At 55.3% G+C, this 19285-nt stretch overlaps 2 protein-coding genes across 4 annotated transcripts in view; both read right to left on the bottom strand.

Moving 5' to 3' along the window:
* KCNK4 (potassium two pore domain channel subfamily K member 4) overlaps positions 1-5440 on the bottom strand; it is a 24489-nt gene extending 19049 nt beyond the window's left edge. The window contains exon 1 of the mRNA XM_044448381.1: positions 5403-5440. The gene's annotated coding sequence lies outside the window, so the exon portion shown is untranslated. The remainder of the gene's footprint in view (positions 1-5402) is intronic.
* On the bottom strand, positions 5103-19285 carry LOC123032610 (centromere protein F-like). Of its 3 annotated transcripts, none has more exons than XM_044448647.1 (15): positions 19126-19285; positions 18379-18521; positions 17309-17635; positions 15748-15944; positions 14809-14897; positions 13702-13754; positions 13249-13423; positions 12710-12846; positions 10449-10526; positions 9516-9624; positions 8475-9385; positions 7863-8022; positions 7376-7534; positions 6650-6809; positions 5103-5737 (listed from the first exon to the last, which is right to left on the bottom strand). In XM_044448647.1, exons 1-14 carry the CDS (start codon positions 19241-19243, stop codon positions 6667-6669), a joined length of 2799 nt encoding a protein of 932 aa, XP_044304582.1. In that variant the 5' UTR covers positions 19244-19285; the 3' UTR covers positions 5103-5737; positions 6650-6666. The 3 variants fall into 3 exon arrangements, with proteins under 3 accessions (XP_044304582.1, XP_044304583.1, XP_044304584.1); XM_044448648.1 differs by having other exon boundaries at positions 13249-13420; XM_044448649.1 differs by lacking the exon at positions 10449-10526.

Genomic DNA, 19285 nt, shown 5'->3' with positions numbered 1-19285 from the left:
TTGGGTCGGAGACCCCGCCCCTTCGTGGCACAACAGAGCCCCTTTCCAGGCAAGGGCTGGGGCAGCGTTCGGGGTTGCTGTGGAAGCTGCCAGACCTTCCCAGCACTGCACCAAGGTGGGGAAGCGGAGGGAGAACCTGTGGTACACCGGGCCCCCTGCCAATGCCCAAGAACCAGGGATGGGTCCAGTAACTGAAAGCAATTCAATTAAACGCTACTTCTCTCTGATACTGGCTCCGCAGGGACATGGAACCAACCACAGGGGAAGCAGAGTGGTTCTCTGGATGGCCAGGGATGCTTTTCCCCTGTTCTTCTTCTCCTGTGGTAGGGAAGGGGTGGGATCTGAATCAGGGGTGGGATCTGAATCGGGGTAGAAGTGGGAAGCAGGCTGGCAGCCGCCACTGAGAAAAGGGACAGAATTTTGCCGCTGTAGGAGCAAGAGGAAGAATGCCCACCAAAGACCGATTTCCAATGTGGCGTATTTCTGTGTCACACAGAATTCTTCTTCTCAGAAAAGCCCAAAGCATATTTTTTGAAAGGAGAGAGCTGTGGGTCGCTGCGCTTTCACTCTACCCAGGAGATTGGCCACCTCTCCCCACAGACTGAGGAAGTGCTCCTTGCACCACGGAAGCTTGCTACTCGCACACCCTCTGTGCAATTTGAAGGGCACAACCCTTGTGAAACCAGCAAACCTTTGGGACAAACACAGGCCGTCCCAGCAGTTTTTCGTCTTCACACACTATTCTGCGATACGTCCTTTAACTCACAGCTTTCCCACTGCATTATGCGCCGTCACACTCACACAAATGAGGGTACAAGTATGAGGGTCCCACAGACACACCTGCCACGTGCCACACACGAACAGTTATGGACACACACATGGATTTATACCGCCACCTCGCACTCTCAAGTCACCGACAGGTACCGGCCAAGGTGCGGATCAAAGTGGGAGCATCCCCGCCCCCGTTAAGCATAATTGTTGGCCAAGGGGGCTCCCCAGTGAGGGGGACTGCGATATGGAGCAAAGGGTGAACCTTCCCCTCCCACTCCAGTGCAGCCCCAGTCCCCGTGCCACACTGCAATTAAGCTCAGGAAGACGGTTGGAGCCACTTGCTTCTCCAATTTGAGCTAATCTGAACGAGAAATTAACTAGCTGGCTTGTCATCTGTGGTTAGCAATTATTTCAGAATGTGCATCTACGCAGCTTTTATGCAGATGCACATCCCACAGGCCTGGGCCTTGAGTCCTTTAAGTGCCAGCAACACCCCAGCCAGAGCCAATTTTCCCTTTTGCTTACGACTCTTCCTCCATCTGCCTCCCTCACACCCTTCGTTTTCTCACGTGCTTGCCTTTGCCGCACCCCGATCGCACCCGCGCACGCAGACCCCTCCGTCCTGCCCCACTTGTGCACGAGGAGCTGATGGGGTGGTCGAGACACCAGAATGTTGGGCCGCGTCGTTCTGCCAACGGCAAAGACGATCCAGGGCGGCTTTGTACACTCAAGAGCCTCTTCGGGTTCTAGAAGACACGTCCTTTCACTCCTACACAGACCCAGCATGGGGTCGCGGTCTGAATGTGGGCCTGGAACAGGGGAGATCAGGGGGCCAGGTCCCCGCCAACCAGAAAACTCACTGGGTGCCTTTGACTCTCAGGCTGGCCCACCTCACAGGGCTGCTGTGACAGAGTCGTGGGGGAGGATTATATAAGCCAGTACGGTGTAGAGATCTGAATGCGTGACTGGGGCGGAGGCACTCTGGGGATTCTCCCCTTGGCCACGGAGCTCACGGAGTAACTCCAGGCCAATCACTGACACTCAGACTAACCTACCTCACAGGGCTGTTGCGAGGATAAAATAGGAGGACTGCCTTGAGCTCTTCCGAGGAAAAAGGGAAGGTGCATAAGAAAAATTCAAAAAAATAACGCCCTAAGCTGTCTCCCTTCTCACACACAGTTCCATCCTGTCTGATTGACACAATTTTTACCGTCTTCGTGCCTCTCATCCATACCCCCTATTTTAGATTGTCACCTACACATATAGCTTCACTGTTTGTGTCTTTCGTAAGTGCTAATACATACACACTTATGCCACATCTTTCCCGCCTGACACACACGCACTCTGCGCCCCCTGGCCCCATGCACTGCCCAATATTTTTGCTCTCACCAGGAAAGTTCTACACCTGCATACTTAGGCTATTACAGAATTATTAATTATTATTCAGGCTATTTTGTTCCTTATTAAACAAAAAATAAAATAAAAACAGGTGCCGCACTACACGCCCATGCACCTCACTGTGCTCATTTCTGCTTTCCTCCCCTTTTGCCACTTTCTTCGCATCAACTGTGTGTGTTACACTCCAGGACAAAAGCTGTGCAGCCCCTACTGTGCTAAACGCACACGCACACCCCTCTTCGTCCTCCTGCACACCGGCCTGCCCAATTCCGCAAGCGGTTACGCTGCTTCAGTTTGTGTCTGACTTACACTGCCTTTCCTTGGTGTGCATCTCTTTTCGCCCACACCCCGTCATGTCACAATTTTGAAAAACCATGCCCTTCGCTGGCGATGCTCCACACGCACACACAAAGCAAACACACTTACCAGAACGACGGAAAGCAATGGGACTTGCTCCGAGTAAACATGTTTTGCACCCCTGCCTCGCTCACACGCACACGGCCACTCTCCCTCTGTTGCACAAGCAGGCACCCATGCACAGACAAGCACACTTTAATGCTGTCTCACCGTCCTGCCCGCCCGCCACTCCGCCACTTCGCTCGCTCTGGGTGCTGCCAGGAAAGCAGCCACGGACGGCCCCGGCCGTGGCTTTCCCATGCCCGGGGGCTTCCCTCCCGGCCCCGGCTGCGCACACGCACAGGCTGCCCAGACAATGCGCCACGAGGCAGCCACCCACACCCGGGCGCCCCTTCCCAAGGGTGCCGTGGGCGAGGGGAGACGGCACGGATGCCCGACCGGGGCGAGGGGTGCGGATGGAGAGCCGGAGGCAGTTCTGGGACCCGCCCGAGCATCCCTGCGGGTACTCACTCACTCTCCGTCTCTGCAGCAGCTCCTCCCTCGCCAGAGCCGATGCTGCCGGCTGGCCCCGGCAGGTGAAGCCTCCCGCCGCCCCCCCACCCCGGCCTTCACGGGGCTCGCGCCGCTTTCTCGCCTAGCATCCAATCTCGCCACCTTGGCAACCGGACCAAGCCCCGCGTAGCCTGGCTCTGTGGGTGGGGGGAGATGGTGTGGATGCAGGCAAGGTGTTGTGGGTTAACCCTTTGGTGGAACAGAGGTGGGGAGAGGAGGACAAGGCGGCTCTGGCAGTCGTGGGCAAGCGGGGCCAGGGGGACGGATGCCGGAACCGCAGCCCCGAAAGGGGGCTTCGTTTGCCTCTGGGGAGCCAGGTGCCCGCCGATGAGAAAAGCAGGGCTTCGGGGAGAAAACAGGGTGGTGGCAGATCGAAACACAAGGGTGCAGAGCTAAAAGCAGCATTCAAAAGCAATGCCCTCAGTCGCTGGGGGAAGGCACATTTACCTTTGGAGGAGGAGAAGGGAAGCATAACTGCGGCTGGAAGTGGGCTGGACAGATGCAGTGGCCATCCCCCCTTCAGGACCGGGGGCTACCTGTTAGCCATGCTGCTACCTGTTCGCACTGAGGGAGAGGTGCAAGAAGCAACAGCAGGGCCTCTCCTGGAGGAAGCACAATGTGGACTGGGGAGTTAAGAGGGCGCTTTCTTAGGTGCCCCCCCCCCGCCCGGTGCCGCCAGCTCCACCTTTGGGCACCGCCTAAGGATGACTCATAGGGAAAACTCCATGGAGTCGCCGTCAGTCGCATCGGCGGGGAGGCTGCAGCTGAGGAGGGGCGGCGGAGGCAGGAGGAGCGCCCCAGCATTTCCACCTGCTGCTCACCTGTTCAGCGGGGCTCCCGCCAGACCTCCCGCCAGGGACGCATCCTTGCCCTCGGCTTGGAGTTCACCGCAGTATGGGAGGATTCCTGCCTCGAGAGCCTTCGCATGGCCCTCCTCCTCGCTCCTGAACTCGGGTCTTATATTTTCACAGGCACAAGGAAGCAACTCCACTGTCGCTCCCTTCGTCGCCCTTGCCACCGTCCTGTCTGAAGCAACCATACCCCACCCACTTCCTCAGGCACTGGGCCTCTCCTACATCTACAGCCATTCTGCCACATGGGGTTCAAAACCAGGGTCCCCCCCATTCAAGGACACTCAATATGCAGTAGTGCTTTCTAACGCCTCCCCTTTAACCACGGCGCCACTTTCACAGGCCAAGGTGGTCAACAGAGATTTTAAAAAATCTTCCATCTGCACTCACATGCAGGGGGGAATTCAGGGTGTGTGTGGTTACAGCAGAAGCAACCGCATTTCAACAACAGAGCACCTGGCTTTGCTTGCCAAAGGTCCCTCACGCTACTAGTCCCTAGCATCTGGGGTGAAGGTGGCCAGGCAGCAGGGACAATTCAGATGGACCAATATCCAGACCCATTAAGTAGCCCCATATATACACAAAAACCATTAACTGCCAGGCTAGGCAAAAGCACAGGCTCTTTTAAAAGACGTGAGATGCACATTTTTCTCCAGTGTCCCCATGTGAGAAGAAATTAGAAGAGAGATGCTTATGCAAGCAGTGAGAAACTCCCAGGAAAGCAAGGTGTAACAGGATTAGCACAACAATTTGTAGCTCTTCCAAAATGGATGGCCTGGGAGAGTTTGGTTATACGAATCTGCCCACAACGAATTCTGTTACAAAAATATATTCTTGTGTGATATATATACACAAGCCAGATATTTCTCCCACAGCCCCGCTGCAAGCTTACTTAGGTGGGGTGAACAACTCCTTTTTCATTCTGTTTTAAAAGAGAATCTCCTTAGAAGAGAGGGCTTTGTTGTCAGCTTTGAAATTTGGATGCTCATTGTACCGGAGAAACTGGGCAATGCAATGACCGCACCTGCACACACACACACACACACACACACACACACACACACAAAGGCACCATCTGCACTGTGTCTACACCAGTTCACTGCACTCTATCCTGGGTGGATTGTGCCCCATTTCAAACCACACGGATGATAAAAGCATCTTTGGGCAGAGCGATGTCAGTCAGCACAGCCGGCTGGCTCCTTGGATCGTCATGTTTATTGTTGACAGGAAAGCCCCCCCCTGCCAAAAAAGGTGGGATGGGAGGGTACCAACCCCAGCCACATGCTCGATCCTCTTCGCCATTGGTTACTTGAAAAAAGCCAACCAGAGAAACGGGCGTTCATGATTGGCAGTGAAATAGCAACCGCTCCTGTGGAAAGATGCATTCCTCCAATGATGAACAAGGGGAGGGGAAAACTGCCCCCCTGTCCCCGGCACTCTTCCAGTTTCTTCCAATAGATGCACCCAAATTACCTTCCTCGTTTTTTTAAAGGAACCTCTGCACATTCAAAGGAAGCAGGTGGGGCTGGAATGGTTCCTTCGGCTTAGAACCGCCTCTTGGCAACGTCAGATTTCATAAACTTTACAGATCCATGCAAAGAACCAACAAGAAGGTCCCAATAAGCTGTCAACCAGTCGACTTGGAGAGAAACAGATCAAAACTGGTGGCAGGAAGCGCGCAAGCAAAGGTGGGCAGCGGTGATGGCGGAGGGATCGAGCACAGATGGCGATCTTTTTGGTGGTGGTGCCATGGATGGAAAAGCACCGCGTGCCCCCACGGCCCAGTGACAGGAGAGCGATGGCTCGTGCTGGAGCAATCAGGAGATTTTAAAGAAGGGGGAAAGAGAAAAGGCAGAGGTTATAAGCTCAGAAGTGTGACAGTTTCCACAGAAAGAATGAAGGGTGCTACAACACCGTTGGATAAAGCCCAACCGAAGCCCTGCCTGCAAGGAATGGGACTTAAAACTAGTCCTAGTAAGTGAAGCCCTATTCTTCCGAATGGGTCTACTCTAGGTAGCGCTCAACCCTGAAAGACACACACATTCCGTCGGGAGAGCCAGCTTGGCATGGTAGTGAGGGTGCTGGAGCAGAGCTCGGGCAATCCCGGTTCGACTCCCCACGCAGCCACAGACGACTGACCTGCCCCAATCCTGAGCCCACAGCCTGACCTGCCCCAGCTCTGCCACTGCAGCTTCCTTGCAAGGCAACGAAAGGCAAATGAAAATAATTTTAACGTAGCCCATGAAAGCCGATGCCACAATAAATGCGGTAGCCACAAGCTGCTCCGTGGAGTTTAAGACTGGAGGAGGGAGCCGCGCTGCCACAGATGGCAGGAGGGGCTCAGGCAAACAAAAACAACTCTTCTTACTGTTACTGCTGTTGTCATTAATTCCAGGATCACCCTCGGTTGGGTGATTCCGATTATTTCCCCAGCGAGCCCGGGGCTCAGGGCTCTGGTTTCCTAGGGCCTCAGACAGAAGTGGATTCCCCATTGAGTGCTCCCTGATGATGAACTGGAGTTACTGGAGATGGAGCCTGGTGCTCCAGCAGGCGAAGCATGGCCCCTGTCACGGAGCTGTGCGCTCCTTTCTGTCTCCCCACCCTTTTAAAAAAACCCGAATGGAAGGCCAAGAGTTTGCTCTGTGTGGAAGCCTCCGGCCAGGACTGCAAAGGCCGCTGATTCTGTGGTGGTGCGGCTGTTTGACAGGGGAAAGCCTCACCTGGGGGGGATTTGTTCTCAGACGCCCGTCCCCTCCTCGGCTTCAGGGAAATCCTCTTCTGGTTCTGCTCTCGGGGCCAGCTGGGCGATGGGGGCACTTCCGAGAATGCCCCGGCGAAGGACGTATGGGCAAGAAGGTCCAGACGGGATGTCGGCAAAACCTGCAGAGGAAAGGTTGCGACTGAATGAGGGAGCCTCTCCTCTGAAGGTGCCTGGCTGCAAGAAAAGTCCCACATCTGTCTGGCAGGGTAACATCTGCCCATGGAGCTGCTACAGGGGTTCTGGGCGGCCCGGGCTCCAGCTTTTGGAAGGCCCTTGGGCACGACTCGACCTGCTCTGCTCCCTGCCCTCACTCCCATCATGGCCGCTTCCTTGGGTGGCACCACCCTACCTTCATGGCAGCCCCAAAGCTGGGCAAAGCTGCACGGACCGCCACCTGCCGAGCTGAATGCGGACCACCAGCCTGAAATGCTATTTCCCTGCTCTAAAATTTGACACGGGAGAAACAGAGCGAAGGGTGGTGAATGGGAAAAGGAGCGTGCAAGGAGCTTGGCTGTGTAGAAGCCGAGGTACAGGCTGGTCCTTCTCACCCAAGAGCCCCACTGAAGCCTGCAAGCAGCTCAAGTGCCATGAAGAGGATGCACTCTGCCCCATCCCAGAGGTTCTGCATCCGACTCGGCCACCCAAGGCCTAAAAGCGGGGTGCTGCTCCCTCTGTTGGGACATACCCTTCATGACCACCTCGGGGAGCCCATAGGGTTCATACTGGGTGTTGTCGAAGGCAACGGAGACCCGTTCCCGGCGCCGGTGGCCCACTTCCGTCTGGGTCTGGACACTTCGCCAGCTTCCCCGTAATGAGGGCTCCTCCACCTGGGCTGCTTCTAGAACTGCAAGACACAAAAGCCAGTAATGAGCAGAGGGCGGAAGGACTGGGCCCAGTGGCTTTTGCTTTGCAACACCACCCCCCCCTCCAGCCATGATAAGAATGAAAAAATACTCGACTCTCAGCATGCCCCAGCTATCATGTTTCAGAGACAGACACCAAGGCAGCAATCCCCTGACCCCCTTTCCTCTCTGAAGTGGTACAGCCAAGACAAAGGCTTAATAGCATCCATGTGGACTAGCCCCATGAAACCCCATGTCCCAAACAGGCATTTCTCTCCTCTGTCCCCCAGTTTTTGGATTCTCCCACTACAGATTCTGAGATGCCCTTACCAATTTCAGGCTCTCCCTCTCCGCTGTTTCCTGCACAAGCTGATTCGAGGGGAGTGAGAGTGCTGTTGCTTTCTTTTTCTTGGCTCCACGTCTTCCAACTTGCCAGTTCTTCGCGCAGGGCCTGGTTTTCCCGCAGGAGCTGAGCAAGAAAGGTCTCCAGCTACAGAAAAGATGGGGAGAGTCTGACAATAATCAGGAAAATGGACAACAATGGGTCTGTGAAGACACTGTACCAAACCACAGTTTGTTTATTTAGAATATATTTATCCCTTCCTATACAATTCAATTGTCTCAGGACAGCTTAGTTTGCACTAACTACAGTTTAGAACACCAGCCCATGGTTTGAACCTTCAAAGGCACCAGAAGGTCAAACCGCGGTTTTCATTTTCTGCCTGCTCAGGGCTTGATTTGAAAGCCAGCTCAAAAGATTTGAAAGTACTCTACAGACTCAAAGTGTGACATAAATACTTATGTATTTACTTTGCATATCTTTCGGGAGTGGGGAGGTAAGAGCACCTTGAAAACTCCATGCCAGATATCACCTGCCATCATCAGGGCTAGAAACTTGCTTTCAGTCCTGAGTTTTAACATTCCATGCACAGGAAACGGTACCTGCTCTTGCACTCCTGGCTGTGCCTGCACCTCTTCCCGAGGACATTCTGCGAGGCTGCCGTCCCCAGCACACCCTTTGCCTCCCTGCAGCTCGGCCACAGGGGCCTCGGTGGGGCTGGTTTCATGAGGACCGCCCAGCCTCTCCCCCAGCAGTGCCTGCAGCCGCCGGCCCTTGGCGTCGGCCAGGTTCAAGGCCCTTCTGGTCTCCTCCAGCTCCTGGCGCAGGCCGTCCATGAGCCGGTCCTTCTCCTCCACGTCCACAAGCAGCTCTCCCACGTGGCGGCTTTGGGCCTCCATGGCCTGCGCCAAGCGCTCCGTCTGCCTCCCCACCATGGCCTGCAGGTTTTGCAGCTTCTGCTGGACTAAGCTGGCCTGGGCCTCCGCCTCGGCCTTCCCGGCGGCTAAGGCCCGGAGGTCTTCGCGCAAGGCCTCCACGTTCCCCTCGGCATCCGCCCCTCCTCTGGCCGACATGGGGGTCTGGGCGAGGCCCTCTGCTTCGGCCACGGGTGGGGCCGGCACGTCCGTTTTCCCGGGGACCTCTTCTGCCGCACGGGCCCGTAGCGCCGTCTTTTCCTCTGCTTGGCCCTCCAGCTGCTCCTCAGCCCACTGGCCACCGCTGGCCACCGCTCCTGCTACCGCGTGGTCTCCGTTCCCCATGCCCTGTTCGTTGGGTGCAGCCTGGCCATCGCCCGGGAGCGCTCGGGAGCCCCTCCTCTGATGCTGGGGCAGAGGCGTCTGTCCTGCTTGGAGCCAGAGCGGCGCCTTCGGCTGCTGCCCACAAGTCTCGAAGAGGCTCTTGCGCTGGACCTCGGAGGCCTCCAGGCGCCGCCGGAGGGTCAGAACCTGAGCTCTGAGGGCCTGCAACTCCTCCTGCTCGGTACCGGGGGCCCGCAGACTCAGCGACGGGAGGCCTGAGGGGAGACAGAGAAAGCAGGAGAGGATGGCTCAGAGATTGTGGATTTTAAAGTTTTATTGCTATTCGCAGGAGGCAGCTGGGGATATGCATCCCGACCGGATCTGACAAAGAAGCGCACGTGTTACCTTTTTGCTTGCCGGGGGCTGCCCGTTTCTCTGCTGGCTGTTCCAAGCGGGAGGAGCTCACACTACGACGGCTGCTGCCGGATGATGCCCTCTCTGTCCCCGCCGGGCCCTGTTTTGAAATTGGCACAAGAGCAGAAATGAGGGGCCGTGCAGAAGCTTTGCAGGTGAAGCCTTCAGATGCTAACAGCACCTGTGGCAGGGCAGGTTCCTGGCCGGGATGGAAGCCTGGCTTGGAGAACCTCAAGGGCAGAAATACCAGCAAGACGGGCAGGGCCTGCTGAAACCGAGTGCATAGCTCAAGCATAAATCCAGAGAAACGGGCAAGGAGCTGCTAGCAGGGATGCTGCTGCAGCATCGGTGCAGACTGGACTAGATGAGCTTTGAGGTCTCTCCCAGCCTGGGGAGGCCATGACATCGCCTGTGGGAAGGAAGAGGAAGAGGCCGTGGTGCAGTGGGGTTGGAGCTCGCAGGCATGAAGCACCAGCGCGTTGATATGAGCAGGTTTCATTGACTTCCTTGCTCCCTCTGAGCTGAGCTGCAACCCTCACGGCAGCAGGAGACAGGGGACGGCAATGGGATCCCTCAGCAAAAAAGGACGGTGTTGTTCCTTGTCACCCTAGGAAGCCTTCTGGAGCCGTTTCTAATTTTTCGAATGAGCAAATCGGACGCAACAGCTCTGCAAAGACCTGGCCCGGGCACAGGCAGATGGGAAGTGCCGGCTCCTGGATCTATATCCACCCCTCGCACTCACCACGTTTTTGGACCTTCCCGGGGGGCGGCTGTTTGCGTTGCCACAATGACCACTGCGCTGGCCACCGGCTGCGCCGTGCGTGTGAAAACACACGGCTGCCGCCCCCTGCTCGATGCTGCTCCCCCGAGTGTGCGGTGAGTGTGCAAGGGAGAGGATAAAGGATGGGGAGGAGTGGCACCCACCTTCTGGTGGTCTCTGCTCCGGTGCTGGGCACTCACATCCTCCGACAGCCTCCTGCCCTGGGCTGCTGGCGCCCTGGCCTGGGACAGAACAAAACTTCCGATGGGAGGGAGGGAGGGAGGCCAGTCGGCCAGCCCTCCTGCCATCCGACAAGAAACTCCCTCCTCGGAGCAAGAATGGGCGGAGAGCTTTTTCTGTTCCTATCCTTGCGCCCTTGGAGGGCCCACAGCTACCAAGAGGGGTAAAGGAGAGGACCGTGCCCCGCAGAGGGGGCATCCGCTTGGTTGGTGGAAAAGACCCAGCAAGGGGAATCCGAGCAGGCAGGGACGAGCAGAGCACACCAGCCCCGGGATGCAAGCCACCCTAAGAGCATACGCAGAGAGCCCGTTCCCCACTAGTCACTTGCGGTGCTCGCAGCCTCTCTAGGGATACCCGGTGGATGTGGCTACTTTTACAAGCGAGAGACCCAAGGCGCCTGATGCAAGACTCCTCCTTCGCTTTTCCTCCCCTAAGCACAACCCACAGTGGGGCAGGAAGAGCACTCGGGCCGGAGGATCGAGCCAAATGGGAGCCTGGACCACCAACTGCTCCAGCTTGTGCGCACTGGACCGGGGCCAATAGGGGCCAAGAGGAATCCGGTGCGACGCAGAAGGCCCAGGATGGCGCCTCTTCTCGCTGCTGCAGAAGCGATGGGCCAGGCGGTGCCTGCGCCTTCCTGTGCATGCAGGTGGCACAGCCTCTGGGCTGGACCTTTTCCTTCTCCAATGCTGGCCATGGGGCAGCGTCCCCCACGGCTCAGGCAGGCCTGGATGAGATGAGCAGAGCACATTTAGCCTAGCTGGTGGAAAGGCCTAGGCCTGGGGTGGGGGGTAGGGATCCAGCTGATGGCCACTTCCCTTCTCCTGCCTCACCTTATCAGCTTTAAGCGAAAACAGGCTGGCATTTCTTCTACCTTGCTCTCCGCTTTTCCCTTTTGCCCTGCTCAGAACCGATTCCGGCCCTCGGGAGGGAAGAGGTCCCTTGGTCCTGTTCGGGCATCTCACCACTATTCCGCCCCCCACCAAAACGGCATCTGCCACCCAGGGCAGGGCACACAGCTCTGCCCAAGGGTCGGACCAGCCCTGCTTGTTGGAGATCTGTAGAATCACTCTGGTTTGCAGCTCGGCTCTTGCAACGCCCTTAACTTGCACTGGAAGCACTGCAGAGACGCAGCAAACCGGGTGGAGGTTCCGAGCCCACGTCGTAGGAGGCCGCGAAGCCCCCCGGCACGCAAGCAAACTGAACGGCAGCCTGCTTTTCTCCGGCCCCGAACGGGCTGCTCTGCTGTTGGTGTCCCCCACGAGGCCCTGATCCGCTACGGAAACTGAGGCCTTCTCGAACTGCTTCTGGGAAGCAGCTTGGCGCTCTGCAGGTGAGCGGCTCCCTCGTTAGCTAGACTGGGCAGCATGGTGGATTATGTGGCGCGTGGGGGAGGAAGGCATTTGGCCAGCCGCCCTTATAGCACTTCTCACGAGTAAGCGTGGCAGAGAATTAATCATGCTAATAACTTTGTCGGCTCGGCCAAGAAATGAGGACTTGAAACCTCATAAAGATGTCACGCAGCAGAGGAGAAACGGAGGCTGCTTTGTCATACGGCTTGGCAGGTTTCCTTGGACAGGGGCTGCCCTGAAGGCGCATCCTTCCTTTCCCCTAAGCGGTCTTGAACCGCATCTGGTAGCCCCACAGGGTAAGAGGTGGTTAATGCTATTATTACTATTATATCTAGTATTATTGTATTTGGTATTAGTCTATTTCCATTTGCATACTGTCCAATAGTCAAAGCTCATAAAATGTACGAAACAATAGTACATTAAAATACATTAAAAATACCATGCATCTTATCCAAAGAAACGTTCAAGTGCATTGACTGCACGCAGGCAGGGTTACAAAAGAAGGTGGCGGGTTTCACAGGCACCCCTAAGCCCCTTCATCTACCTCTTGACACTCGGAGACGAGCAGGCAGCCAGAGAAAGTGTGACCTACTGGTTAGAGCACTGAACTCGGCTGGGAAGCTCCCCTGTGCAACTCCTGCTGGAGGATCTTGGGCCACTTCTCTCTAAGCCACCCCACAGGGTTGTTGTGGGGAGAAAATGTGGGTGGGAAAACCTTGCAGATCGCTTTGTGCTTCTTTGGGATACAAATGTCATGATTAAGCCTCCACGGCCGAACTGAGCAGGCTGACGCACTCCGAGCCGCACGTTCCCCATTCTGCCGGCCCACTCACCTCGGCCTGGTCTCCTCGCTGCTTCTTCCACCGAGCCAGCTCGGCCTGGGCGAGCCCCAGCTGCCCCTGCAAGTTCCACACTTCCCTCTCTTGCTCGCGCATCCGACTCTCCGCTTTGGCGAGCGCGAGCTGGAGCCCTAGGCGGAGGAGGGAAAGCCACGCAGGGGCAAGTGAGCGACACGGCCTGCCCAGACTCTAGCGTGTCATGCCTGCTCCAGGCTTTTCACCCAGCCCGCTGCACTCGTGGGTTCAGACCTCCGGCACGGGCGATTCTCCCCTCCCGACACCCTCAGCAGTGGAAGGGGGAGACAAGACAGATAAAGCAGTGACGGAGCAAGGACACAGGGGTTCCAGAGAGGGGGAGACACAGAAAGGAACGGGTGACTTCACCCACTTTTACCTCGGCCCCCTCAAGAAACTGCCAGAAAAATAGGCATCTCAGCCCAGATACTAACAATGAATCACAAGCAAGCTGCGAGGGTACCTCACAGGCAGCTTGAGCAAGCGAGCCAAGCCACACAGAGTAAAAGTTCCAATACCTTGGTTCTCTCTCTTCAGTCGTTCTCCTACGGACGCTGCTTCTGCTGCCGCTGAACAGTCTCCCCCACCGTTCTCTGTGGGACTGGGGCTTCCAGGTGGGGCAGTGGGCAGCAATGTTCCTGGCTCCTTCGCCCAGTTGGGACCCCCAGCTGTGCGGCTGCTGCACTGAACCTTCTGGGAAGCAGGAAAGGGAGAGAGTGCTATGGTTTGAGGTCACCTGTGGAGCCGGGGTGAGGGAATTCTTCCAGTTTATGGGGGGAAACTGCGCAAGAGGCAGGTAAGTCTTGGACGACAGGCGGCTGAGGGAGAAGGCATGGCCATCTGGGGAGCCCAAGGAGGCTGAGCTGAAGCACCAGGAGGGATGGATCTGGCCCACTGGCCTACCTAGGCGTCCTGCTCGCGTTCCGGATTTCATCCAGTCCTAGGGTGGAGGAGATATTCTGCACACTTACCCTTTTTCCAGCTCCAGGAGTTTTGCTGGGCTCTGCCTTGGCCTCCGCACCACCTGCAGAACAGAGACACCCCAAAAAGACGGGGTTCCAGTTGGTGCCTGGAGATTTAAGCTTCCCCCAAGAATTATTATTTTACGGTGTCGGTGGCAAGAACAAGCAACAAATCACAGCGGTGTCTCCTGTCCTGCCCACTGGGACGCCCATTCTAGCCTCTGTTTTGGCCTCCCCCTCTCAATGCCATCCCATCCTTAATGACTAAAGGCTTTTGAAATGAAAAAGAAAATCCAAATCATTCTCCCTTGCACAGCCACCATGCCCCATCGGTCACACTTTAATAAGACTCTTCATGCCAATACTCCCCTGCTTCTCACCCCAAAAGCCAATGGCCCATTCAGGAGGTTCTACTAAGGCACTGAAGGAACAATCCCATGCATGATTAGACAGAAGAGAGGCCTACAACTCCCAGCAATCCCCAGCCAGGCTGGCTGGGGAATGCTGGGAGTTGTAGGCCTTTTTTTCTGCTTAAATATACAGGAGATTGCATCCTAAATTATTGTCCACTTTGTATGTTAGAAGGGTGGTTTTATTATCTTGCATTTGTGGCTTGCAATTCTTGTGTACTGCCTAGAGAGCTTCAGCTGCTGGACAATACAGAAATTAAATGCATAAATAAATTATCCCTTCCCACTGCTTCTTAAATTTTTGAGTCATTTGTTGGCTATGAATAAGAACACAGATTAAAATGCCGGGAGGTTCAACAGATGCCCTTTCCTCCCACTATTCTTATTCTGCTCTTCCACTCAGCACTGGCCCCAGGATGCAAGGGAAGCTAGGGTTCCCCTCTGCCTTCCAGCTGCTCCAGAGGCAGCTCTGCCCCCCTCCCCTGGCCAGGCCTTGGCTCACCCCTCACTGGGCAACCCCTCCTTCCTCACCTCCCCGATAAACTCACAGCCGGCCGCTCGGCCATCTTCCTGCGACACTTGGGCTAATTACTTCTCTATCTGGCAAAGCCGCTCTTAATCCCCAGAGCCCGGCGTGGGAAGCAGCAGCGCTCATTTGCCATGGCTGAAAGACACCCGCACCCGTTTCCCTCTGCGGGTTTGTTACCTTCGGCCCACGGTGTGGGGGAGCCCCACCGGGGGGGCAGGAGAACCAGGTTGGATTGTGAGCGCAGCTTCTCCAGTTCTACCTGGCACCTGCAGGGAACAGAGAAGGATGCAGGAGAGCAGGGGAGACGCACGACGGATGTCAGGCCTGCCCGCCTGGGTTCCAATCTGGCCTTCCATGGTTCCCCAGACAGAAATGCCCCGACACCTCACTGCACCCCCCTTCCCCACTTTCCAATCCTTTGGGGCCTTCCTGGCTTTTGCACTGGAATGTGCCCCAACGGCCTTCTCCGAAACTGACTCTGGCCCATGAGGTGCAAGAAGCTGAATGCCTCTGGCGAGACAAACAGAACAAGTAATTCTCAATTAAACTGTGCGGTTAAGCTCTCAACACTAGCAGAAATTTAGAGCTCCGGAGATAAACTTTTGCTCTCAATCATCTCTCTTTTGCACATGCAGTGTCAGCAATGGTGCTAAATTTGTTGTTGTTGGGATTCCTGAATTTATATAAGGTGCCTTGTAAACACTAAATGCCAAGTGTTATTCTTTTCTGAAATCTGAAAAGGGGAGGGGAATCTACTATCTCTGCATAAACTACATACATTGAACAAATCTGCATATATTTGCCTGTTCTGTGCAGTTTCTTTCACAACTAGACATCATGAGGGATAAATGAAGGGGTACCGAAACCTGTCGCTCAAACCCTGGGAATCCCCCTCTGGCTCCCGTGATTCCGTCATGCATCACCCACACGCTGTCTCTGTGCAGCCTTGAGGGCTAGAAACTTATTCCTAAGATACCAATTCCCAAAAGTGACCCTGTTCAGCCTTTTGTGGACAAGTTTTGGTCATTGCAGAAGGCGCGCAGCTGCCTCCCCCCTTGATCTTTTGATACAAGCCCCACTGCGAGCACAGACACGGTTGCCATTCCCAGCCTGTACCTGCGTAGCTCTTCTTCGAGTTCTGCTTGCCGGCGGGTGGCCTGGACTAGCTGGGCCTCCAGGCAGCTCAGCTGGCCCTCCTTGGCTTGCAGCTCCTGGGCCAGGCGTTGGCGGGCACGCTCCATCTGCTCCTGACCTTCTGCCAAGCTCCGGTTCTGCTGGGAGAGGAGGGCCCACGAGGCCCTCTCTTCTTCGTGCTGATGGAACAGAAACAGCTTAGCAAACAGATCCTGCCGTTGTATGGATATTCCTTGCCCCCCAAAAATCAGCTACATCGGCACATGCCCCAATAATACACCCAATCCCATAACCCAGCTGTCCATGTAAATAATGCAATTTGCATGACTGTGTATGGTTTTTTTCCTGATTCAATCTTTGGTTTCACCATTTTGTGGGCCAAGAGAAGAAAAAAACAGAACAGAGTTCTCTTTCCAGGTTTTTCTCCCTGATCATGAGGGCGAGGAGCCTGCTTTTGGTCCAAACTGGAAAAAACCTTAACATTTTCACATGCCTGTCTACTGCAAACCATCCGTTGGCCATAGTGAAGACCATGCCTCACACCTTCAGAGCCTTCCACCAAAAATATGGAGAAACAGGCCGTGGCTTTCCTTCCAGGGCTGTTCTGAGGAGCAAGGAGCTAATGTTAGGGACAACGCTCAGTTGTCCCTGTCTTCAAAAACTGCACATGGACAGCATTGCAAAAGCCCAACCGGTTTGCCCAACTACTGTTGCCGGTTTGCCCTGGTCCTAAATCAGGCACCGCCGACAAACTTTGCTTCTGGTGCCGCAGCAATAGTTTTATTCCACTTTATCCCATCTCTAGAGTTATGCTTGCAACGATGTTAATGCAATGCACTGTTTTTATAGGAGTTGTTAGTCACCCTGAGCTCCGTGTAGCCCTAAGGGAAGGAAATAAATACAAATAGGACAAAATAAATATTATTTTTGCCTACTTTCCTAGCAGCATGGGGGAAATAAGTGGCCAGGGCGAATTCTTTTATATTGTTATTTATTTTATATTGGTATTTTTATATTTTATATTGTTGTTTTGGTATTTTATTTGTGCTGTGAGCCGCCCCGAGGCTTCGGCAAGGGGCGGCATAGAAATGTTTTAATAAATAAATAAATATTCCACAGCAATGGCATTCCACTTTTCCAGGGGTTTCATCAGGGTTAGAGGGGCAATATTAGTAAAACGTGCCGCCGGAAATATTTTACGTTAAGCTAAGAAAGTCCAACTTCCATTGTCGGCTAAGTCTGAATCATGATTAACAACAATCAATTAACAACAATCAACTTCTGATTGCTATGTTTATATATATCAACTACTTTTCTTTAGCAGCAAGCAAATATTCCTTTAGCTCCTTGTTTGCACTTGGGGAGGGGTAATATTGCTGGCCTACCTTACAAGGTTGCTGTATAGAAGATTCCAAAGAGTTCTCGACACCATGCAAGTAACATTGAAGCGTTACAGGCATGTATGGGGGGGGCCCAAAGAAGAGCCACAGAAGCCTCTGTGCGTGCGCCCCGCCAGCACCCCTGGCCCGGCCCCCCTGCCCACCTTCTGCCGCTGCTTGTGCATCGCGGCCTCCAGCGTGTCCAGCTGCACTTGCTTCTGCTGCCGCTCCTTCTGCAGGCGCGCCAGGTGCTGCTCCACCTCGGCGATGGCCCGCAAGGCCTGTGCCGGCAGCCCCACCTTCCAGTCCTCGCCTGGCCAGCTCATGGTGCTCCGGGATGCCGGGCCGGCACACTCGAGGCCTGGCCTGGCCTGGCTCCCTCCCACGCAGGCGGCAGCACTCCCTTCGGCCTCCAAGGACGGATTGTCGGGATTAAAGAGGCAGCCGGGGCTTAGGGCGGCGTCACGGGGGAGCTGGCACGAGGATCCTTCCTACATGCAGAAGTGGCAGACGGGGACAGGAGTGGATCAGCCTGCCCCGAAGGGCCGTGTGGCGGACAGGCGGCACGCCGATCCCCCGCTGGAGCTGGTTTGGCTGGAATCGAGGCTGACCAAACTTCGCCCCTGCCACCCGCAGGCCCGACCTGGGACCCTGCTGGAATCACAGGGGTGGAGCTTCACACCTGCCACGGCACCCCCAAACATACAGTGCACCCCGCTTCGCGCAGCCTGGCCACACCTCTGCCTTCTGGCCAATGCTTGCCGGCTGAGGGCGAGAACTGCCGCATGGACAGGGGGTGCTTGCAAAGAGGAGCCCTCCAGAAGCGACAGCTCTGCTAACAAGCCATGGTCTGTGAGCATGGCAGTTCACAACCCAGCAGGAAGCCGGGGACTCTCTTCATGCTTAACCCAGCATGATTTGTTAACGTGGCTGGTTCACACACATCACCAGACACTGGCTTGGCGTCTTTTGTGAACCTGGCCCCTGTGCCACCCCCAGGCCAGACCTGCGGGCACCCCTAAGAATGCCCCTCGCTATGGGGCTTCTGTATGACCCCTAAATTGAGAGAGCGCTTTCCCTCAACCAGCATGGCCGGCAAAGCTAAGCATGGGTTGGTCGAGTCTGCCCCCCGGTGGCGGAAAATGTTAACTGCGGGTTCCGACCACATGGACCAGCGGAATTAATTAAAAGCAATGAATGCGTACCGCACTTCCAACAAACAAAAAGAACGTACCTTTGGTTCTAAAATGACTGCCTTCCACTTTCTTATCCTCAACAGCCAGCCAGGGTAGGCCAGTTTTGATTCTGAGCATCTCAGCCCCCAAGGTGTGGCCAAAATGGTGGCACCAGAAGAGATGGTGGGTGCGGCCCGGCATCCTTTTAAGACATAAACTGGACAGCTTACAGTGTTCACTGATGGATGGATTATATTTATATCCTGCCTTTTTTTTCCTTTCAAGGAACTCAAAGTGGCTTACCTAATTAACCTCCTTCTTTCAATCTTCTCCTCACAACAACAGCCCTGTGAGGGAGGTTGGGCTGAGATTCAGCAACGGGCCCCGAATTACCCAGTTCGTTCCACGGCTGAGACCTAGTTCCACACTCTTAACTAATATACCACACGGGCTCTTGGTGTTGAAAATGGAGGGGGTTGGGCAGATTTCGGTCAACTTTAGTGGGAGAATCGTAGACTCAAATAGCTTCTGTTATTTATAGGCAGCCATCCAGCACGTCTAACACTCCCCTTTGGCCCCACTGGCTTGGCAGGAAGAGAGGGGATGCTGTGGAGAGCACAAGGTTGGGGAGCCAGCTGAATAAACCGAATTAACCCGGCTTGGCATTGGGGACCCTAACTTTCAGGCTGAATTATTTCAGCCTAAGGACCAAACTCCATTCTGGAGAAGCTCCCAGAGGCCACATTCCAGGGGGAAACGGGAGGAAAGGCAGGAAAGGTGGAGAGCCAAGCGCCAGCCCGTTTCACCTTGAGTCTCTTCCGGCCGGATCCAAGTCTTCGGCAAGGCTCTCAGACCATTCAGGAAAGAGAATTGTGTCAGAGTCAGAAATCCCCAGAGGATGAGCGGCTGGGAGAAAGGGCTCATGGCTGGACACCCCTGCCCCGGCCTGACGACAGAAACACCACA

This window comes from Varanus komodoensis, unplaced genomic scaffold, assembly GCF_004798865.1.
Source record: "Varanus komodoensis strain SLA01 unplaced genomic scaffold, ASM479886v1 scaffold55, whole genome shotgun sequence".
Classification (NCBI taxonomy): Eukaryota; Metazoa; Chordata; class Lepidosauria; order Squamata; family Varanidae; genus Varanus; species Varanus komodoensis.
Note: the sequence above shows the minus strand (reverse complement) of the source record. Positions and strands in the feature narration are given on the sequence as shown.